The sequence below is a fragment of the Lepidochelys kempii genome, chromosome 6, assembly GCF_965140265.1.
Source record: "Lepidochelys kempii isolate rLepKem1 chromosome 6, rLepKem1.hap2, whole genome shotgun sequence".
NCBI classification, from domain to species: Eukaryota; Metazoa; Chordata; order Testudines; family Cheloniidae; genus Lepidochelys; species Lepidochelys kempii.
This window is the reverse complement of record NC_133261.1, coordinates 34,723,519-34,747,296: the sequence shown is the minus strand read 5'-3', so window position 1 is coordinate 34,747,296 and position 23,778 is coordinate 34,723,519. Positions and strand designations below refer to the sequence as shown.

Here is a 23,778-nt window from a genome sequence, read left to right as displayed (position 1 = left end):
TTTGTAGCTTTTGATAAATTTGGCAAATACCAACAATGGGATTACTTCTTTAAACGTTTTGTCTACCAGTTTTGATATTATGACAGTACTTTAAAGTACATTCTGTAGCTTGATATCTTCAAAGCAAGGGGCAAATGCTTTGAAAAGGAGACTTTAAATGACAACAGAATGTTAAATAGTATGTTAAAATGTTATTGAGGTTGAGATAGTTAATCAGACTTTGTTGAGATGGTGGGAGAACACCTACTAAGACAGCCACTGTCAATTTGCTCCAGTGCTGCGTATGTTGGGGTAGTGATCCATGAAGCATTTAGCTTTCTCTTTCTCTCTGGGGCAAAACATGTCATTTTCATTGATTCTGGGAACAAGGACTTCAAGTCTTGCAGTGAGCTCATGACCTTCAGTCCCATAATGTAGTAGATAAACCATCACCAATTTGGCCCCCTAGAGCAGCATTTTTTTTTTAACATACGGCTGTATCAACATAAAAATGATTAGTGAATAGATCAGTGTGTGCATTTTGTAATGTAGTACACATAGAAATAAAGATATAAACCTATTTGAGTGTTCAAAAACATTTTTATTTTCAGGATTGTTAATTTTTAAAAATTCTGTACACTGTACAGAGTATATGTTAGACAATAGGTGTTACCAAAAGCCCTTATGCTGTATGAAGAAAAAGTGCATATTCTTGCATATTACACTTACTTTTCAGAAAGGAAAAATATTTATGTGGTATCATGCTGTACTTTAAATCAGTGTTTTATAAATAATGTTTTAACAATTTACGACTTGAAAAACAATACCACATTTAGTCACACAGTTAATGTCACAATGTCACAATCCTGTTAGAAGCTAAATGATAAAAGTGAGGACACATCAACATGAATTGTTAAGGCCTGTACATTATTCATTTAAACATCTGCTGTTGGTTCTTTTTTTCATGGGGGAATAAATTATACCACATCAGCACATTCTTCATGCTTTGTGTTTAAGCATTGAAAAGTAATTTTTTCTATTATTAATATTATTTTTTCTGCTTGGTTGGTAGCCCCAGAAGTTATCAGTGCCCATGACTATAGCCAACAGTGTGACGTTTGGAGCATAGGCGTCATTATGTACATGCTGTAAGTAGTTTGTAAAATCAATATAAATGTACTGTCCCTTTATAATAAAACTGCTTATGAATTTTCATTAAAATAAAAAGTAAACTTGTGTGCAAAGAGGTTTTAGACTGGAGATCTTTGAGATAATAACCTATATGAAATATATTACAAATGAATGTCCCAAAAAGAGAGCTAAAAGTATGCTCAGATTTTGAAGAATACAGTTTATAGTCCTGAAATAACATCTGATTACAGAACATTGCATTGTCATTCTAAAAAATTAAACTAAGGATTTAGGTGTTGTCTTTTTAACATGCTGGCCTGAGGGAATTGGCTATTGACTTGCAAATTATAGGGTAAATCCTCAAATGGAATGCACAACCCAAGGAAAAAAGCTGCATACCCAGGGAAATGTGCAGGGAAAGGTGCAGGGCTTGTCTAAATGGTGCTGCAGTGCAGACTAGAGGGGTGTGAATTGTAGAATGTTCGAATGTGTCATGCTCTAGCTGCCTTGTGTAGATCCTGCTGGCATGAGCTAAAAGATACCTAATGCATGTTAATGTAATCCTGTCTGAAATGTGACTACATCAATGCGAACTAGATACCTTTTAGTTGGCATCAGCACAGTCTGCATGGGATAGTTAGAGCATGACACATTAGAGCGTTCTACATTTCACACCCTGCTGTTTTGCACTGCAGCACCTTTTCTCCAGTTTATAGTAGCTAGCAGGCAGTTATGGTGTGCAACGGCTGCAGAGTCTCTCTGCACAGGTTGTCTGTCCTCATGTAGCAGTAATGAAGAAATTCCACTTCATTCTGGGCCTTACATGTCTGTCTGAAAAGATGCTGGATTTGACTTTGTGATTTACCTTGATGCTATCAAAGCATGCTGTTGTAGGAGGGACTGTATGCATGTCTTTAATAAAGCTTCTCATAATGTAGCAGCAGTACCATGCCTAGACAGCAGTACATTCATTGTTACCAAATTATGAGATGTTATTTCTCAGAGAGAAATGTGTCAAAATTAGTTATTAGCTGAAAAATCATACAAGCATATCCCAATTATTAAAAACAAGATACAGCAAAAATACTTACAGGAGTGCCTTGCATAATATAGTCTATAAAGAATGAAAAGTGAGACTTACATAAATTAAAGGTGACATTGCTTACAGATGCTCTTTTTGATTTAGTATTTGCATATTCTTAATTTTTCTCTTGGTCTCTTTCTCTTCTTAGCTTCCTTCTCCCTAATTCATGGTTTTAATGTATTCATGGTTTAGAGCCTTGCTTCCTTCTATTTGATCCACTAGTGTGCTTTCTATGCCAAGACTTTTCTACTTCTCTTGCGTGCAATCTGATTCTTTTATGTTCTACCCTTTGTGCGCGTGTGCACACGTGCACGCACGCACACACACACACACAATTCATATTCTCATACCTTCCCCATTTTGGGGATTTTGTTTTCTTTCTCCGTGCAGTGGTTCCTCTGTCTTTGGTTTTTTTTGCTTTGCAACTAACCCACCTTTGTTTTTGTTCTCAGCATAACAAAGGCCTCATCGTAGTTTTATTACCTGTATTCTTATTTTTATTTCTAGTGTGTATTGTGTTATGTGAACTTTTTTATGCTTGTGCATCATCAGTTTTATGGTCCTGTTTTATGGTATTAATGTTGGTATGGCAGTAGTTATAGTTGCACAACTCAGTACAATAGAATATATTTTAAAATGGGCATTAGAAATTGGGTGATTTGATTGGCTAATAAGAATTCTGAGCTGTGTCTGCAATCAGCACAATTCACTGCTCAGAACTTGTAAAATTCGGAACAGTGAATTGTGTTGCTAACAGTCACAGCTCAGAACTTCTGACCTTATTCCTTAATTAGCAATATAAATATTTTTAAATTAGCATTTTATAATCACAGCAATGCTAGAACAATGTAGCATTAATTCACACCTAGTTGTGTTGATAGCACAAGATTGAACATACTGTACGTGAGTTAATAGAATCCATTTCACACTTCTTTTATTGCTTAATTTGAAAATAGTATTAGAGAAAGCGGTAGGATATTCTTCTATTAACTCTGTTTTTGCAAGTGGCGCCTCCCTCGCCCTCTGCATCATGGCATAAGTTTCTGGTCTTCCCTTAATGGGTTTAAAGAAGCTATTACAACCATTACTGCCACTATCACGACTTTGACCCTTCTAGGCTACTACTAATGCCTCCCTTTGACATGCTCCATCCTGACACCCAGTGTATTATTGCCACCAGAGGCTTGATCTCTACTTATCTGGGGGGCATAAGGTGACTCAGACTGTCTCTGCATAATGGGACAATGCCAGCATAATGCATTTTTATATATAATTTAAGCTGAGGTGTACTTTAAACTTTCCATTTTGTTTCTATTTTAATGTGAAGTGATAGAATCATAAACAATAGTAATCAATGAAGACAGTCCATTAACATGTAGAAGTATGTTAGTTTATTGATGAATAAAGGAATCTTGTTGCTCAGTATGCTAAGTGTATGCCTAAATTCTGTTGTGTACTGGGTAGGGGTAAAGAGTTTCTTTCCTGTGTGCAATCAGCACTGCTTTGTAGCAGTTCAGAGAGTGCTAATATAGACAGCTAGCTAACATGTTACCCTATAGGTAAGGCTTTTACCTAAGGAGGCAAATCTAGCCCTCCCTCCCTCATCCATGCCCCGTGGCTAGTGTATACATTGCTTATAGCACTAACCAATAGCTGACGGCAGATATGGGATACACAAATCCTGTCACTGTCCAATATTTACAGCATCATAGATTAAAATGAAGCCACGCTTAAAATTCTTTCTTTTCTTGAAATTGAGTTCCATGTGGATAAGTGCCGGGGAAGGGAGAGGAAAAAACCATGAAGGATAAAAGAGAACAGAGTAGTTTTTGTTAAAAGTGATTTTGAGATTAAAGCTTTACGGGAGGAAAAATGCTAAAATATTAATTTTATGTTTACCTTTAACAAAATTAAAAATTAAAACAAAGTAAAAGAAATCCCAGGATAAAAATTTTATACTTTGATACAAAGTGACAGACATCCTTCACTAGGAGATGCCAACTACATTTTCAGTAGCTATTTCTGTGTTTTGAGAGTAGAGCTAAAAACTTAATTTGTGGCAAATAATTTATTTGATTAATTTAGGCTTTATTTCTGTTTTCAAACAGTCCACGAGCAGAATTTATTCACTATTTGAAATTATTTGCCATGTAAGTCTTTGTCTGTAGATTGTTCACAAGTAACTTGTTATGAATATTTGAAATTTAATTTCTGGTGATTAGTTTTTATTCAAAACATAAGTCGTATATTTCTGCTCTCTGATTTGATCATCATTCAGTAGACTGTAGTTTCCATGGTAAATACTTTGCATTTACAAGTCCAAAATTTACTTTCCATGAATATTATATTGTGATCACTTCGAATTTGGAGTTTCTGTGAACATTCCTTTCGGTAAACTAGAATGTTCACAGAAACCAAACACAAAAGAGTCAAGAACATATGCAAAGGAAGTTCATTTATTTAATATTTGCACAAATGTTTTCTTAATATTTGCCCAGCTTTGTTTTGAATGTGTTCATTTGTTTGTTTCTTTCCACGTTAGTCTGTATATAATTAATATAAAAGATAAAAATGTAGTAATGCTGTATTGTATTATTTCCTTTAAGTGTAAACTGAATTGGCGGACATGAAGTCCAATACCATGTAGTCCAGTCATTTGTTTTAATATTGTACTTACTCTACTATCAAGAAATTTGTTATATAATTTATTTGATACCAAGAAATACCAGGGATGTCTGTGTTCGCAAATAATTTACACACATGTATCTCCTAGATATTTTTCTGACACTTCTGTAGATTTATTTTCTTAATCACTTTTCTGTTGACACATTAGTTTAGATTATACCACATCAGGCAATTTCCACATTATGTAGCTCAATAAAGTGTCGAGATATGACTACATATAGTAAATGTCAAATTTAAAAAGATCAAAGTTACTTAATTTCCTATAGTGCAGTTCTTTCCTGAAAATTGACTTTGGTCAAAGGATATCATGAGTTTCCATCTTTCTCTCTCAATGACTTATGTCAATTTTTTTTCAATTTACAGATTTAAAAAAATGTTCTAATTGCTAGTGCCACAAACTCAACCTGGGCTCTGAGAACTGAACTAGGCTCTTTCTGACTCGTGCATTTTGCGGGCTGAGACTGTGTTTACCTCTGTTTGAACAACCCCATGCAAAATAATTTATTAGGTTTAAAGATCTGAAGGCACCATGATAATCATCTAGTCCAACCACCTGCATAACATAGACCACAGGACAATAATTCCTAAATTGAGCCCAGTGACTTGTGGTTGAACAAGAGCATATCTCTTAGAAAAACATCCAGTCCTGATTTAAAGACTTCAACTGAAAGAGAACCAATCACATGTCTTGGTCAATTATTTCAATAGTTTATTATCATTGTTAAAAATTTGCACCTTATTTCCAGTTTGAATTTTTCTAACTTTAGCTTCCAGCCATTGGATTTTGTTACACCTTTGTCTGCCAGATTAAAAATCTGTGAGATATTAGTCATCTTCTCCCTTTGTGGGTTGTGACTGAGACTGTAATTAAGTTACCTCTTAACCTGCTTTTTGATAAACCCCTTAATCTCTCCTAGTAAAGTATATTTTTCAGATCCTGAAATATTCTTACAGATCCCTTGTGAACCTTCTCCAGTCATCTGGTCTGTTTTATTTTGTGTACCTGTTATTCCATGAGTGGAAAATGGTAAGAATCTATTAATTGACCTTACTTTTATTGTAGATTATGTGGTGACCCACCCTTTATAGCAAGCTCAGAAGAAAACCTTTTTGAACTAATAAAGAAAGGAGAACTGCACTTTAATAATCCAATCTGGCAAACAGTTAGTGAGGCTGGTAAGTACTCAACTATCTGACAAAACAAACACCAAGAATACAACAATGAACTCAGCAAACAATTACAGTATTTTGAACCTCCTTAAGTAATTTTCTCATAAAAGTAAAATTGAGTCTAAGAAAAAAATTCACTTAAATGATTTCATGAACTAACTTCATCTCATTATAAGTAAAATATTCTCTGCTGAATTAAAGCATTCACAGACATTTGGGAGATGTGTTGGGTTTGTTATAATTAACAGAAATTAGATTTATCAAAGTGTCTTTTTATAGCTAAACATGTACTGCAGCTACTTCTGAGAGTAGATCCTGCCCACCGAATCACAGCTAATGAATTGCTTGATAACCTGTGGATAACAGTAAGTTTTGAGTTTTTTCTTTAAAAAATTCTTCCCATCTTATGTTTTCTAACTGAATTTTGACCTTCCAGCCATGGATGCTGTATCACCTCTGTCCTTTCCAATAAATAAACAGACATAGCCTCCTATTTGGGCCCCATCCAGTTCCCACTGAAGTCAATAGGAGTATATCCACTGACTCCAGTGGGCTTTGGATAAGGCCCTTAATCTCTTACCAGGGCCTGAGACTGCGTTTCTTGCCCAGGCAAATTTATGTTGACTTCAAAGGGTGTTTCATCTCCATAAGGAAGTACAGAATCGGGTCCTAGCTGATTAAATCTCACAACATTCCTGTAAAGTTGGTCAATATAATTATACTTATTTTTTTAGAGGGGCAAATTGAGCCACAGAGAAATAGTGACTTTTCCTAGACAAGTGAGTTATAGAGCCAGGAAGAAAATCTAGGAGTTCCAAACCCATTCTCTAAGTTCTATAATCACTGCACTATGGTATAGAACATCTAAACGATGAGACTATTAAACACTCAGATGGTTATCAAAACACATGCACCCCATTATGCAGCTAATTGGAAGGTCAGGCAGAGGGGATGGAGATGGGGAGATAGCAACAAAATAGTAGTGGTAGCCATCCTTAATTGCTCTTGCAGCTGGGCTCAATGCTAAGAGGACACAGAGGCACCTGAGGCTCATCAAGAATCATTGGCTCTGTAGGGGAGCTAGAACACCTCTATACGTCACTCAGAATGAGCTACCAGTTTCTCATCACTCCTTCAGCCCCAACAGAGCCACTCCAGCAGCAATAACATGGCCCTGCTCCAGCTGAGCAGGGAGATCTCAGAGGAGACAATCAACTACTGTCATGTGAATTCTTGAGGCAGGGCCACAGCTGACCCTGGCACTCTCTCAGTGGCTTGTGAAGTGTGATGACACCTATATTAATTCTGCCTTGACGTACCAAGAGAACCTCCCTGTTCTGTGCATCAGTAAACTGTGGACCTGGAAATCGGCTGTAATTTTTGGTTTGTGGCTTACCAAACTGTACATTGGTGGAGTTCTAGTGTAAATCATGTATAAGAGCTACAAAATTTAAACAGAACATTCCCCTAATTCATAATAAACCTTTCCTTCTTTTCATACTATACATTTCTCAAACACTAGACTTAATTTACTGTGTTATTTTTCATTTAAAAAGTAAGTAGGAGAATAGTTTTTCTCAGATCTAGCTATGCATTTTTCACTGAGCCCCATGTAAATTATTTTTATAATTACTGGTAGTAATTATGTGTCCAACACCTGCAAATTTTAGTTTCAGCACAGGACAATAACCCAGATTCTCTGTCAAGTTTGGATTTTTATAGATAATGGGATGGATTTTTAGCCCAAGATCATATTGGCTTCTGCTATCACAGACCCTGAGAGCAACCCCCCCAGCTGCAGGAAGTCCATTGGTGAGGGGAGTGTAGTTACAGAAGGCATCTACAACCACTCCTCTGTCAAGAACGAGTGTACTGAAAAGTGGGAACCAGGGGATGTGCTGATTTAACAGAACCCCAGGTACAAGGTTCCAAGCATAATGTAAAGCTGTTCCTTCATGACAAAACTCTCCGGAGCCAGTAGTACTGCAGACAGCAATCTCTCTCCTACCACCACTCTTATAAATTAAGTGTGGGAACGCATAACTGACCTCTAAGAAAATACCCATTTTAACTGACTCTGTTTAAAAAATGGGTGCACTTATCATGGCGGTTTCCTTAAATGTAGATGGGACTTCTGTTGAATATATGCATATCTCTGTTCAGACCTGAGTCCTGCAACTGTTTTTTATTAGTAAACTGTTTTATTTAATTTGCCCCCAAACATTTGTTTTCTTGTATACGAGGCACTGATATTGTGGCATTCGAAGAGGAGTAGTTAAATGTTTTTCAGTTTCCAATAAGAAACTCGCTAGATTTGCTAAGGAGTGTAGAGTGAGGAAGTGAGGACTTTCAGTGATAAGTGATACTACTTATGTGTTGTCTTCAGTGTTCCTTAAGATATCTGAGGGATCTGTAGCTCCTGTTTAACTTCAGTGGGAGTTGTAGGTGCCCAGTACTGAAAATCAGGCCACTAGTTTCTACTTCATGCTTGTGCTTTGATAGCATTTTTGAAGTGTCCAGATGGGTAACATGAAAGTGCAATATCATGTAGAGATTTGTAGTGCATAAAAAAATAAAAAATTAACCCCTCGGTGCCAAGTGACACATGAGTTCCTGCATAAGAGTTAATGCATTTGGCATTACAATTTCCCATCAGGAAATCTCAACCACCTGTACCCAAAAGTTATACATTCACAAGTCATCCTGCATAACAAAAAGTGACATGTCAAAGATAAATGTGGCAAAATAATAAACAAAATTAATTGTAGAATTACATTGCAGTTACAGTTAAATCAACAAACCTCAAGACCAATTTTAGTTAGTAATTACCACAGAGGTTTATCTGTTGTCTGTTTCAGACGCTATGTAGTTTGGCTGTGGGCTGTGCAAAGGATTGCTGATTAATTCTTTACAAATACTTATTAATACAATTTTATTTCTGGTTTTGATTATTTTTGATATACACCATTTTGCTGCTTTTCCCAACCCTTTTCACTTTCCCCTTTCATCATCTGAAAAAATAGGCAAAAAAGAGTCCAGAAAAGAGGAATCTTGTTAAGGTCATGTGAAGGCGAATAATTGTACGGCTTGTGTTTAAAGGATCTGCTGGTACATTATATTTTGAACATCATCCATATAATTCTCTTCAGGAATTTTTAGAACCAATATAGTTTATTATTTTGTGCATAGTTTAGTGCAATCCTATAATTTCCTATCAACTGTTCAACCTTGATATTTGCACACAACCTATATTCCATTTCCTTTCTATCTAGCACTGTATATTTTAAGCTAGAAGGTACTACATCTCTTTTTTGCTTCACTGCCCACTGTGAGAATGTCTGAGGTGTTTTCTCAGCACTGAGACTGGCAGAGGGTGCTGTTTCCTTTCAGACAAGGGGTTTCCTTTCAGACAAAGGATTTCCCCCTGCTATTCATGTTTTTTTTTTTTCCTTGGTTCAGTCTGTGAGCACTGTTGAAGGTGAATTCTTCCACAGGGTGGATGTTTTATCATTTTCTGGTGTGGTGATACAATTTCTCTTTGGTGAAGTTACCAGTACATGATCTTGCTTGACGTGGAACCTGGAGGCACAGCATCTTTCTAAGTATAAACTTCCACATGCAGAATGAGATTTTTCATTTCTTTTGGCTACAAACTTCTCAAAATCAACCTTCAGTAAAACAAACCTCTACTATTTAATTTATGGTCCCAATTCAGCAGAACATTTAAGCACATGCTTAAACCCATTCCTATTCTGCAGATTACATAAAGGTGTGCTTCACTCCCATTTAAGTCCAGGGCATTTAAAAATGTTCCTAAAGGTATACAATGCCTTAAAGCCCAGATTTTTTAATGTATTTAGGCATTGCCTCAGAAAGGTCGTAACTGATTCACTCATACAACATTCCTATAAAGTAGATCAGTATTATTTATATCTATTATATAGATGGGCAAATTGAGCCACAGAGAAATTGTGGCTTTCCCAAGGCAATTAATGCATTTAACTGCCTTAGGAGCCTAACTCTGAGCTTCAAAAGTGATTTAGGAGCCTAAATCATATTGACATTCAACAAGACTTAGTCTCCAAAATCAGCTAGTTTTTGGAACACTGAGCAGAAAAATACTAAAAGAGTTTTTTAAATAGTTTAGGTACAAAAATAATCCTGGCAATGGTATTGGTCCATGGAAATGGTAGATTTATAAATAATAATACAGAAAATGCAGAGTTGTTCAGTAAATATTCCTGTTCTTTATTTTGGGAAAAACAGATGATATAGTCTCATCATATGGTGATAACACTTTTTCCATTCATAGAATCATAGAATATCAGGGTTGGAAGGGACCTTAACAGGTCATCTAGTCCAACCCCCTGCTCAAAGCAGGACCAATCCCCAACTAAATCATCCCAGCCAGGGCTTTGTCAAGCCTGACCTTAAAAACCTCTAAGGAAGGAGATTCCACCACCTCCCTAGGTAATCCATTCCCGTGCTTCACCACCCTCCTAGTGAAAAAGTTTTTCCTAATATCCAACCTAAACCTCCCGCACTGCAATTTGAGACCATTACTCCTTGTTCTGTCATCTGCCACCACTGAGAACAGTCTAGATCTATCCTCTTTGGAACCCCCTTGCAGGTAGTTGAAAGCAGCTATCAAATCCCCCCCTCATTCTTCTCTTCTGCAGACTAAATAATCCCACTTCCCTTAGCTTCTCCTCATAAATCACGTGCTCCAGCCCCCTAATAATTTTTGTTGCCCTTTGCTGGACTCTTTCCAATTTTTCCACATCCTTGTAGTGTGGGGCCCAAAACTGGACACAGTACTCCAGATGAGGCCTCACCAATGCCGAATAGAGGGGAATGATCACGTCCCTCGATCTGCTGGCAAGGCCCCTATTTATACAGCCTAAAATGCCGTTCGCCTTCTTGGCAAAAGGGCACGCTGTTGACTCATATACAGCTTCTCGTCCATTGTAACCCCTGCAGAACTGCTGCCTAGCTGCTTAGTCCCTAGTCTGTAGCAGTGCATGGGATTCTTCCGTCCTAAGTGCAGGACTCTGCACTTGTCCTTGTTGAACCTCATCAGATTTCTTTTGGCCCAATCCTCTAATTTGTCTTGGTCCCTCTGTATCTTATCCCAACCTTCCAGCATATCTACCACTCCTCCCAGTTTAGTGTCACCTGCTCCATGATTTTTCCAGGGACTGAGGTGAGGCTGACTGGGCTGTAGTTTCCCGGATCCTCCTCCTTTCCTTTTTTAAAGATGGGCAATACATTGGCCTTTTTCCAGTCATCTGGGATCCCCGATCCACATCCCTGATCGCCATGAGTTTTCAAAGATAATGGCCAATGGCTCTGCAATCACATCAACCAACTCCTTTAGCACCCTCGGATGCAGCACATCCGGCCCCATGGACTTGTTCTTGTCCAGCTTTTCTTAATAGTCCTGAACCACTTCTTTCTCCACAGAGGGCTGGTCACCTCCTCCCCATACTGTGCTGCCCAGAGCAGTAGTCTGGGAGCTGACCTTGTTTGTGAAGACAGAGGCAAAAAAAGCATTGAGTACATTAGCTTTTTCCACATCCTCTGTCACTAGATTGCCTCCCTCATTCAGTAAGGGGCCCACACATTCCTTGACTTTCTTCTTGTTGCTAACATACCTGAAGAAACCCTTCCTTTTACTCTTAACATCCCTTGCTAGCTGCAACTCCAAGTGTGATTTGGCATTCCTGATTTCACTCCTGCATGCCTGAGCAATATTTTTATACTCCTCCCTGGTCATTTGTCCGATTTTCTACTTCTTGTAAGCTTCTTTTTTGTGTTTAAGATTGGCAAGGATTTCACTGTTAAGCCAAGCTGGTCACCTGCCATATTTACTGTTCTTTCTACACATTGGGATGGTTTGTTCCGGCAACCTCAATAAGGATTCTTTAAAATACAGCCAAATCTCCTGGACTTCTTTCCCCTTCATGTTATTCTCCCAGGGGATCCTGCCCATCAGTTCCCTGAGGGAGTCAAAGTCTGCTTTTCTGAAGTCCAGGGTCCGTATTCTGCTGTTCTCCTTTCCTCCTTGTGTCCAGATCCTGAACTCAACCATCTTATGGTCACTGCCTCCCAGGTTCTCATCCACTTTTGCTTCCCCTACTGATTCTTCCCAGTTTTGAGCAGCAGGTCAAGAAGAGCTCTGCCCCTAGTTGGTTCCTCCAGCACTTGCACCAGGAAGTTGTCCCCTACACTTTCCAAAAACATCCTGGATTGTCTGTGCATCCACTAGTATCTCTGGAGAATGTTAAATAGAAGCTACTAAAGCCAGATCTTTTTAAATCAGCAGGTCCAGACTCTTGCATTCAAGAGTTTTAAAAGAGCTAGCTGAGGAGCTCACAAGATCATTAATGTTGATTTTCTATAAATCTTGGAGTACTGGAGAAGTTCCAGAAGACACTAAAAAAGCTAATGGTGTGCCAATTTTTAAAAAGGGTAAATAGGATGACCAGGGTAATTATAGGCCTGTCAGCCTGGGATTGATCCCAGGCAAAATAATGGAGTGATTTATATGGGACTCAATTACTAAAGAATTAAAGAAAGGTAATGTAATTAATATAAAAAGAAAAGAAGTACTTGTGGCACCTTAGAGACTAACCAATTTATTTGAGCATAAGCTTTCGTGAGCTACAGCTCACTTCATCGGATGCATACTGTGGAAAGTGTAGAAGATCTTTTCATACACACAAAGCATGAAAAAATACCTCCCCCCCCCACTCTCCTGCTGGTAATAGCTTATCTAAAGTGATCACTCTCCTTACAATGTGTATGATAATCAAGTTGGGCCATTTCCAGCACAAATCCAGGTTTTCTCACCCCCCCCCCCACAAACCCACTCTTCTGCTGGTAATAGCTTATCTAAAGTGACCACTCTCCTTACAATGTGCATGATAATCAAGGTGGGCCATTTCCAGCACAAATCCAGGGTTTAACAAGAACGTCTGGGGGGGGGTAGGAAAAAAAAGGGGAAATAGGTTACCTTGCATAATGACTTAGCCATTCCCAGTCTCTATTCAAGCCTAAGTTAATTGTATCCAATTTGCAAATGAATTCCAATTCAACAGTTTCTTGCTGGAGTCTGAATTTGAAGTTTTTTTGTTGTAATATTGCAACTTTCATGTCTTTAAATCGCGTGACCAGAGAGATTGAAGTGTTCTCCAACTGGTTTATGAATGTTATAATTCTTGATATCTGATTTGTGTCCATTTATTCTTTTACGTAGAGACTGTTCAGTTTGACCAATGTACATGGCAGAGGGGCATTGCTGGCACATGATGGCATATATCACATTCAGTCAGGCAGAGAAAGATATAACATGAACCAATGGCTGGTAGTTGAAGCTGAACAAATTCAGACTTAACAGTGAGAGTAATTAACCAATGGGACAGTTTACCAAGGGTCCATCACTGGCAATTTTTAAATCAAGATTGAATGTTATTCCCAAGGAATTATTTTGAGGCTATTTTATGGCCTGTATTATATAGGAGATCAGACTGGAGGCTTACAGTGGTCCCTTCTGGCCTTGGAATGCATGAATATATACCTTTAAAATTCCAGGCTAAGTGCTTAGCTAAATAGGGAAGGACTGTTGAATCAGAGCCTTACAGAGAAGTCACTCCCTTCATTAAATAACCAACAGGAAAAACATTAGTGTTTTATTGTCCTTAATCCTGTCTTCCTCCACACATGTCACAGCTGCAAACCACCCTGAACACATTCGGAACCTGTGTGCTTCTGCACAGGAAACAGGATGTGGAGGCACCACAGGAGGCAAAGCACAACTCTCCGTGGATTCTGTTCTGATGAAACGTGGACATGGCAGAGAGATGACCTAGAGCCACTGGAAAAATCCCCAGTGGGATGGGGATGGTAAATAGCTGAGGTTGGAAAGATGTAAAATGTATAACCCAAGTGGAAAGGCCACCTCTGAAGACACAGACAAAAAGGCTTCCATAGCCAAGAAAGAAAGAACAATGTCTGCAATTAGAGCAGATATTAAAGTCCTAACAGAGTTTAAGATGTTGAAAACAGACAACCATATCAAATTAACAGCAGTTCAGAAGGAGGTGACAAAATGCTGAGTTTTAAAAAAAACCCTCTCTCTATATATCAAATGGATGCTAGACAGAGGGACAGAGACAATAACGAATTCATAATTAAAGAGAACTTAAAGAGAACACGACAAAAAGTGAATGTGGGAAAACTTAACTATAAAAACAGCTTAGCTAATGGGACAGATTACCAAAGGAGTTGGTGGAATTGCCATTATTACTGATACTTACTACTACACTTGATCCGTCTCTATCAGGGATAATGATAATGACATTTTCAGTTCTGGAAGAATGCAAAGGAGTGATGTGACAGGGTAAAACATCCAGGAAAGGGATAAGGACTACCTGTCCATCACATAGCCCAACCAGGTATTTAAGGACAAGATATGTCCTTTTTCTGGGGCCTGAGAGACACAAGGGGAAAGTCTCTGGAGACTACATCCTTTGTTGGTCAGGGAAATTGCTTTGTTTTAGCGTTACGAGTTTTGTGTTTGAACAATAAATTGTGCCCAGAGGCAGACGCCTGCAATAGACTCAGGCATGGCACTAGTTCTTTCCTGGGATGGTGAGATAGCTCATCAGCTTACACAGAGACTAAATGACCCATCTGACAATCATTTTAACCCTAAAAAGAAAAGGAGTACTTGTGGCACCACCCTGTGACTTCTGTGATTCTGTAGAGCATGTATTTGAAAATAATGATGAGGGTCAAAGCATTTAAAACAGAGATGGGAGTTGGTCTCTCACAGACATCTTTTATGCTACAACTGAGTTCAGAACTTGGTTTCCACATTTTTCCACTAGACGCAAAATAGTATATTTTATTAATAACACATTTCAAGAAGAGAAGCAGTTGTACAATAATTTTTCCAGTTACTTTCGCTTCTGCTTTTATGAACTACGTTTGCTAGTTGATTTTATTGCTGTCCTTGCAAGTTTATCCCATGTTATTTATTTTATGTGTATATTGCATTTGCTGTGGGTGAGAAGCTCCTGTCTCTTTATATTAACATATCTCTTATATATTGACAGATGTAGTCAGAGTTCTCTTAGCTAATCATTGTCTCTCACTTCACTCTGAATGGAAAATCATAAAAATGAGTGTTTTTGTCACATTAAGTATGTGCGAGGCAACACGCTTGCTCCCCCATGCCTAGTTACATAGTTATTCTGTTCTTTATTTTTAAAAAAAAATGTTCCACAGCTTCTTAACCCTAAAATTCCTCCGGGTGCACCACATTTATCAGTCTATTTAAAGTTTTTATCTGCCTCTGCCAGCTTTCCTCGTGTTGTCAGTAGCATATTTGGACATGTTTAGACATCTTTTTCTTCAACTTACTACATCTCCACCCTGATTTGAAGACTCCACTGTTATTTCTATAATGTGACTCAAGACTGGCTCTTTCTCAACAGCTGACAGGATTTTGCCTGTGCTTGAGTGCTACCCTGGCAATATACAGTTTGTTTCCTTATAAAGACTCAGTCATGACTTCCCCCATATTTTCATCCAAAGAAGTGCTGCCCTGTGTTAACTCCTAATGACTTGAAGTCTTATAGGAATGGAGGGAACTCAGCACTTGCAGCAGATACATGGCACTTTTTATCATCAGAGGGTCAAAGCCTACATTTTGAATTATTGAGTTCCCTGCTGCCATTGCCTTTTCTTGTGCCCAGTTCTCTGGCCCTTATTGTGTGCAGAAGTGTATTTTTCAATGTTTTAATTGTTTTTGGGGGAGTTTTTATTCTTTTTAAATCTCAGATTCACAGAATCAATTACCAGTAAAACTGAAAAGCATTTAGTGAAATTGTTAGTCCTGGTTATATCCGTGACTCATTCTTTTTACTGTAACCCAGATTTTATCTCCCACTGTGGTTTCTGATCAACATATCCCAGACCTCTCTGCTTCCTCTTGAAAATTCTCACTGATGAACCTTTAATTTTCCTGAGTTTTCTGTAGTGGGGCAAGTTGGCTTTTAAGATCAGCAGTCTACTGGTGCTCACTAAGCTTTGAAACTGTGTGTCTTTCTAGATATGTGCTGGGTGTCTTTATGGAGGAAATACCGCATCTTACATTATTCACAAATAACTGGACATCTCTTCATTTTGTGTCTTGAATCTTACTGAAACATACACTCTTAAAACCCAAACAGAAAAAGCTGAAAAAGGAAGACAAAAGAAAATGAAACAATGTAAAGACAGCCAATTAGTAATCCACCACTCTACCCACAATTAGCAGCAGATGCTAGCCAATTAAACTCAACAGGTGTTCAAATGAGCCAACGCAGACAATTAACTTAAATGATTCCACTTTCTTAAAAATTGTCAGAATACAAACTCCCACTTCTCTTTATGTGCTAAATAATTATGTGGAGCTCTTTAAGGCCTAGATTTTTTTTTTAGAGGCCTAAACTCAGCCTGATTTTATGGGTACAATTCAATGTACTTATATATTTAACTGCCTGATTGTGCCTGCAAATGAGGTAGTTAGTTTAGTGTCTGTGCCATCCATTTTGCCCACATTTAATTGCAGATTTAAGTAAATGAATCCATTCCTAGTTTACTCGGCACATGTGCCCTATTTCACATAAAAGAAATTCATTCCAGGCACTAACACTCAAGTATAAAAAGACAAAGTCTGAGTCAGAACTCTTAATTGACATATTGTGTCTAGCAATTAGATCGAGGACTTAGAGTAAGGATTCATGTATTCTACTTCTTACTTTGCCGTTGATTCACTATATGACTTTGGACAAATCACATGCTCTGTGTTTCAGTTTACCTATCTCTTCAGAGGAGATAATTAAACTACACAACAACTCTGTATTTCCAATTAATGCTAGTAAAACTCTCTGAGATTCTCGATGATAGATGGTATATGAACAGAGTATTATTTAGTATTAGAACTCCTTTCAAAAACTCAACAGAAAAACAAATTTTACTCTTCAAAGCAAACCTATCTTGCACACATTGTACATTTGAACTTCTCTCCAAACTTTCAGAATCACAACACAGAGAGAGGGAATGTATGAATGAATGGTATAGGCTTTACAAAATTGCACAAGCAAGGTGAAGTGACGGTAAATAGAATAATTATTTAGGTTCCTATAGTCTCCTCTGCCTCCCTGAGCAGAGGGAACAAGAGCCTGATGGATCTAAAAAAGGGCAGCGCTGCTTCCACAGCACTGTTTCCTCCGACCCCCTAGAAGTTCTCCCACTCTTTATGGAGGTTCCATAGGATTTCAGACTGTACTGTTTGTTTCTGGTCCAAATATTTTGCTTGCATTGGGGTGGGGGAGGTTCAAACCATGCCCCTCTCTTGAGAAATCAGTGCCATAGTAGTTTTAAATAGGATACGTTCTGGCATTTATTTACTGTATTTGGGATCTCAGGTAGAAAGCAATACAAAAACACATGTGTTTTTAGATATGGAGCTTACAGCAAATAGGCAAATTACTTTGGTGTTAAATTTTCTAATATTCTAATATCCAATAAGTGAAAAAAAACCCTCAATTGTTACCATGTAGGGTGAAACACATATTGTCCAGAGACCATTTAATGTCCTAGAGCTGATGAAGGAATGGAATAACAACCTGGACATTGGTGAAGTTTGCAATGTCGAAGAAGAACTGAATAATCCATCTACTGCATTGAGTCAGGATAACATGATTGAAGAGCAGGAAAGTCCTGTTAGCAGCAATGGCAACTCAGAGGTTGGTGCAGAAACTGAAACCGAGAGTGGGAATAGCAAACCCTGGACACCCACAAAACAGGTATGTATGCAATACTCTGAACAAATAAAGCACTATATAAGTGCTAAATATTATTAGGGGTCAATAAATTGGTAAGGTAAGGAATGGTGAACATGACCTAGTGCCATAGAGGATCGCTGGAACCTAATGAAAGATTTATACATAGGGTACAGAATCTGAATAAATACAAGGATACAGGATGAGCTGTCAACTGTACAATTACCCTGTGAAGAGAAACAAAACCAGACTGACTCAGAGTACTAATTCTTTAAGAATCTATTGCTCCTGTTTACTCCTTAAGCTGGTGTGTGTGCAGAAACTTAACAGAAAAGGAATAGGATATTAAGGAACTGATATTTAGGGCAGATGAGGAAGAATCTCTGATGGATACACCATTCTTTCCTTCCACATTCCTTCTGCATTCTGTAAGTAGGAGTCATGAGAAACCATCCTGGGGGAAGTGAAGGAAAAGGTAAACAATAGTTCACAAGCAACACATGTATAAGCCACTAGTGACATAGTGAATACCAAGGTATAATGCATATAATAAGCATTGCTATGATTTCTCAGATGACTTGTTGCTTAAAATATTGAATTTTCATAGAAAGCAGCTGAATCCCTGGCCTGAAGAGACTAAAAGCCATAATGCAAATGCTGGTGGTTCTGCACTAGATATGACTTCTCTGTCTCTTAGATTTATTGATCAAAATGCAGACTGTTCCTGTGCAGCACCTTGAAGTCTTCACTGTTATACAGGATGGTGCCTGCTCTGGAAAAGGTTCCACTTAGCAGAGAATCAGCCTTGGATATGGAGCTGCAATTCTGTGACTATATCAGAGCAGAATATTCTTGTTTGAATTAGAAGCTCCTCCACCCCCCTATATAACTGGACTTTGCATAGGTAGTTCCATAGGGATATGGGGAAGAAATTCTCTCCTCACTCAAACTGCAGAGCTGCTCCTCAGCTGCAACTGTAGCCTTGATGCTGTGGTAGCCCCTGCTGCAGTGGGGGAAGAGGGGTGGTGGCAATGCCTTGTGCATTTGAGAAGTATACGCTCCTCAAAGTCACCATGTTCCTGCACACCAACTGCCGAGAGACACATACACAAGCTATGCAGAGCTGGGCTCCCCAAATGCTAACACCCTCTTGTCCATACAGTGGAACTATTCCCAAGACCATTTGATCTGGGGTCTCCATTGGAGGAAGGAGCTGGATTTTGCCATTAGGGAAAGGTGTGCTTAACACACACAGAAGAACTGAGCTGTGTACGAAGTTCACTGATGGTAGACTTGCAAGTAAAAAAATATATATAAAGAGCCTCATAAATGGGTCTAACTTTTGTCAGTTAAATATTTAATCGATCCATCTGCCTCTCAAGAGCTATGTTTGAGGCTATCCAGTATGTCTACACTACGATTAAGCAGTGTGTGGCACCAGTCTCAGAGCCCAGGCTCCAGCCCAGGTCTTTTATCACAGTGTAGACATATTGTAGGCCCTTTTCTAGCCGCCTAAGTATATTTGGTTTATTACTCCAACCACTTGATTCTTCTTTCACAGGTCAACAAGAAAAAAAATAACACAAGTGCTTTACCAAATGGGACACTTAAAAAGAAGAGTGTAACCTCCAAGCCATCCATGGCTGTAAGTGTTCTCTCAGAAACACTTTTTCCAATTATCTTCAGTTTTACTTAGTTTTATGTTTTCTTTGCTGACATTTTATTTTAAGACACTTTTAGAATAAGAGAAAAAATAGTGTTTAACTGGAGACAGGCGAGTTCTTATTCACTTTTTAAAATACTGTTTTGCAATAAGATTTACAATTGATTTCTGTTATGAAACAAAAGTGCTTGAAGATGTAGCATCTCCCATGGAAAGTGGTAGATGCCTCGCATCTTGGAAAATCAGGCCACTTGTTGTAGGTTCCTCGGTATGGATTGCTAAAGAAGCACGCAATTTTTAAAATTTTTGTGGTAAATCCTATGTTATCTGTGTTAAAATTTCTTTGACTTAAAAGGATACAGCACAAGTGAGTGAAGGATGAGATTTGTGCAGAAGAAAAAAATAGAATTTATAAAGATAAACATTAAGGGCTAGTTCCTCAGCTGGTGTAAATTGACATCATTCCATTTAAGTCATCAGCTGATTCATACTAGCTGAGACTCTGGCCCAAGGAGTACTCTTACAATAGTTAACTGCACTTTGTCAGGAAAAAATGAAATGATTGACATTTATGGGATGGCTGTTAACTGCTTTATCAGTTTAGCAGTTTTTTTTTAAAAAATCAGTCCTAGCAAGATGAGAAACCTGGAAATTAGAGAATAAGACTTGGTGAACTAAAGAATATTGGTACGGTCCTGCATTGGCCAAGTGTTAATCAAGATGCAGAACAGAAAAAATAGTCCTAATTACACATTTATAAAGAATAAAGATAAGAGCTTGAAAATGTATTTGGATTGTTATGATAATTGAATAACAATAATAGTGATTATTATATTCCTTAAAATCATAAATCTTGGTACAGAAGTCTGGCTAGTGAAGACTAATATCAGATAATTATAGTTGGATGTAAGTAGTCCTAAACAGGTATTAAGAATGTAGTCTTGTCCCCAAAGCATGGGATTTTAGATTAGTGGAATGTAAGCTGTGTAAGTATACCGCAGAAGAAGATAAAGAGCTGCATTTTTCATAAATCAGCTTCTCTTGCACTTTATAATGTCCTTTACTGTCTTTAAATACTTTTTTATTTTACATTGCTGTAGGATAATACTGGCATGGTACCACTACATAACTCATCTGCTTTTTGTACTGTGATGTCTAACATTATTTTGGTCCCTCATATTTAAAAACACACATATATTAAACTTCTTTTTTAATTATAGTTCCCAGCAGGTAGGTCAGTATCTCCAGTGTCAAATTCAAGGCGAAATCAGGAGAGTCAAGAGAGGAAGGGGGAAACAGAAAAGTCCTCTGTGTCTTCAAGCCAGGGATCGGGAAATAAAAACATACAAAAACCCACTACCACACTTAAAACCAAAAAGAAATCATAGGAGTTCTATCAACTTTGAACAACATAGAAATGGGGCAACTTACTTGTGCCAAAATGAGAACACTGCATAAAAACGGACAAGTACATCCTGAACTGTTAACCTTTTTGCTTTCCTGAGCCCTGTAATAGGCAGAAAGCTCTGGCTTTCCTTTAACACTGAAGAAGATTCCAAAGCAGTGTGAACTCCTAACCTGTAAGAGGACATCCACTGATAGTATTGTTGTCACACAGAAGATTATCAAATTGTCTAAATATGTATGTAACTTATTTGTTCTACGCTAGCAGGCGCTGTGCATGTGAGTAGCTCACTACTATGAATCCACTTGCTATGTTTTACTTAGATTCATTAGTTTTGTCACAAACATTTATGGGGGAAAAAATGAGAGGCCAGAATCTGTAATGGTGGGGTTCCTAATAACAGCATGCCCTTCGCACTATAAGAATTTTCTAGGAAATTGCTTATAAAGTTGCTCTAGGCATTATAGCACAAATAGTTGGGTCAATGAAATTTGTTACTGCTATTTTAGGTCACTGTAGATTGCTTACAAAACTTATTTTAAACTTGATAAATGGGAGATGTATTTTTGAAGCATGATCAAATTGTTGTGGTTCTTGCTGATAAACTTCTGATGTATTGATGAAATACTTAAATAAAAGCAGATGTTAGAATAATGGCCTTTACATGGTAATTTATCTTCCTGTTCAAAAGGACAGTGAAGTGTGCTGTTAAGCTACTTGTTGTGCATTTGTGTAAAATGAGAATGTATTCTATTGTTCAAAACTCAGGGCCTCTCTCTGAAGGTAAGTCTTACCTGTAAACCTTCACATTGTTCCACTGGGGGAGCAAATTCTTGGTTAGTTAAAACTTTATATTACAAATTATTCAATCACTTATGCTCAGGACATTCACTGTGTATTGGGGACCAAATAGATTTTTCTCTTGTTCCCCACAAAAATACTTGAGTTTATTTTGTTCTTGTCAGAACCTAGATATCACACATTTTGACCTGTTTCTATTTGGGTCATAAATAATCCTATTAAATTCAAACAAATTGTGCAGGAATCTGGACATTTAAAAAAACATTTATGATAAATCCGTTAAAATCTCTGTTGAATCATTCAATATCAACACAATGAAAAACCACTCAAATGCTCTCTGAAGCCTATAGATAAATCCTGCATGTTTAAGTACCTTTATATGGATTGTTAATCTTCTAGTTGGTGTTTTTATCTTACAACATACAGTGAGTTCAAGGATGTAAATTCTCCAGACTATACTAAATTTGATAAGAGTATAAATTTCTATATTCATCTGATTTTAATTCTATCAGAATATCACTTTAACCAGGCAGTCCTTCCAGTATTTTTTCTATGCAGTCTTGGTTGTCTCAGCAAAGTCCTGTTCCACATACTGGATCTAACAGTCTCTCTGTTTTTATTTGAAGCGGACAAAGCCTCTTAAAAAGTCCATCCGGATTTCTGAGTCTCATGACACCAACGTGTTAGTTCTTTAGGCCACAGTCTGACCTATCTCTTGTGGCTATTAACTTGCATTGCTCATTCTTTTCCTTTAGTGAGACAGTCACTTTAAGGACATGTCGGAACTCACTCTGTTAGAGCTGTGGCTGCATCATTAGCCAACCTCAGGTCAGTCCTACCTGATCACAGTAGTTGCATAGCTGCAAAATGAAGTTCTTTCACTGACTTGATACAGTGTCTAGGGTGCCTGCGTTCTGTGTTCAGATAAGCTCTTTTATAACATATATGGAATTTTTAGAAGCCCAGCAGACATGCTGACAATCTGCCACTGCTGCTCTTTTGAACCATGGGAACCTGAAAATTTACTGCCCCACATCAAAGGAGTATACCATTTTTACAGTGCTGGTACTGTACAATAAGTAACATTTACCTTTAAAGTCAGGAGAATTATTTATTTCCCACTCTCCTGACGAATTACATAGGTACCCAATTCTGTGGAGCTTAGTGATTCCTAGCCTTTTTGATTTGAACGTGCCTGTTTGGCGGATCAGCGTGGGGCCCCCTCTACACAGGAGCTGCCTTGTCCTGGTATGCTGTGCTTTGTTGCAGTTGCCATATCTCATCTGTTTGTAGTCCATTCTCTGTCTTTTTCCTAGTGGTCTCTCGATCTTTTTCCAGCCTGTATGTATAGTTCTGGTTTTCTTTTAAATTGTTATTGCTTCCTCTGTCCTCCAGTGTTCTTTCCCTTCTTCTTGTCCTTCCTTCGGTGGGAGGTAGTATTTGCCTTCCTTGGCGGTAGTGGAGACAGAATGGTATTGTCCCCCTGGTTGCAGAGCAGGTCGGGGCCGGCTTAAAAGCTGCATTACTGCTGCTGCTGTCTCGGCACCCCTTCGAATCCCACAGAGAGGAAGCTGGCACATGTACAGTAGTGCTAGTGGAGGTAGGGTGACTAGACAGCAAGTGTGAAAAATTGGGACAGGGGTTGCCGGGTAATAGGAGCCTATATAAGAAAAAGACCCAAAAATTGGGACTGTCCCTATAAAATCGGGACATCTGGTCACTGGTACCTCCATGCACATAGCAAGCGGCACTTGCTGCAGGGATGCACCTGTTCCCCACCCCACCACCCGACAGGCTGGGGAATGCTGGTGCAGCTCCCTGAGCAGCACTTCTCACGTGCGTGCTAACAAATGATCAGGTTTGCGGTATGACTTTGGGGAGGGTTCATCCCACAGGCCTTGGAAAGACTGTTGTGAGTTTTGGCCTCCCCTTTCTCCCTGGCAGGCTTACTTGTTCATCACTGAGAAGTGATAGCCCCTGCCTCCTTGACACACTTGATAAAATTTTTAAGTTTACCTGTCAGATA

At 38.3% G+C, this 23,778-nt stretch overlaps 1 protein-coding gene across 15 annotated transcripts in view; it reads left to right on the top strand.

The window, feature by feature from the left end:
- Positions 1-21,589, top strand: part of STK33 (serine/threonine kinase 33) — a 99,225-nt gene extending 77,636 nt beyond the window's left edge. For all 15 annotated transcript variants that reach the window (XM_073347496.1, XM_073347495.1, XM_073347491.1 and 12 more), the window contains 6 exons: positions 1,052-1,127; positions 5,943-6,055; positions 6,329-6,414; positions 17,662-17,907; positions 19,445-19,528; positions 20,767-21,589. In XM_073347496.1, the coding sequence (XP_073203597.1) occupies positions 1,052-1,127; positions 5,943-6,055; positions 6,329-6,414; positions 17,662-17,907; positions 19,445-19,528; positions 20,767-20,934 (773 nt within the window). In that variant the 3' untranslated portion in view covers positions 20,935-21,589. The remainder of the gene's footprint in view (positions 1-1,051; positions 1,128-5,942; positions 6,056-6,328; positions 6,415-17,661; positions 17,908-19,444; positions 19,529-20,766) is intronic.
- Positions 21,590-23,778: the final 2,189 nt, after the last annotated feature.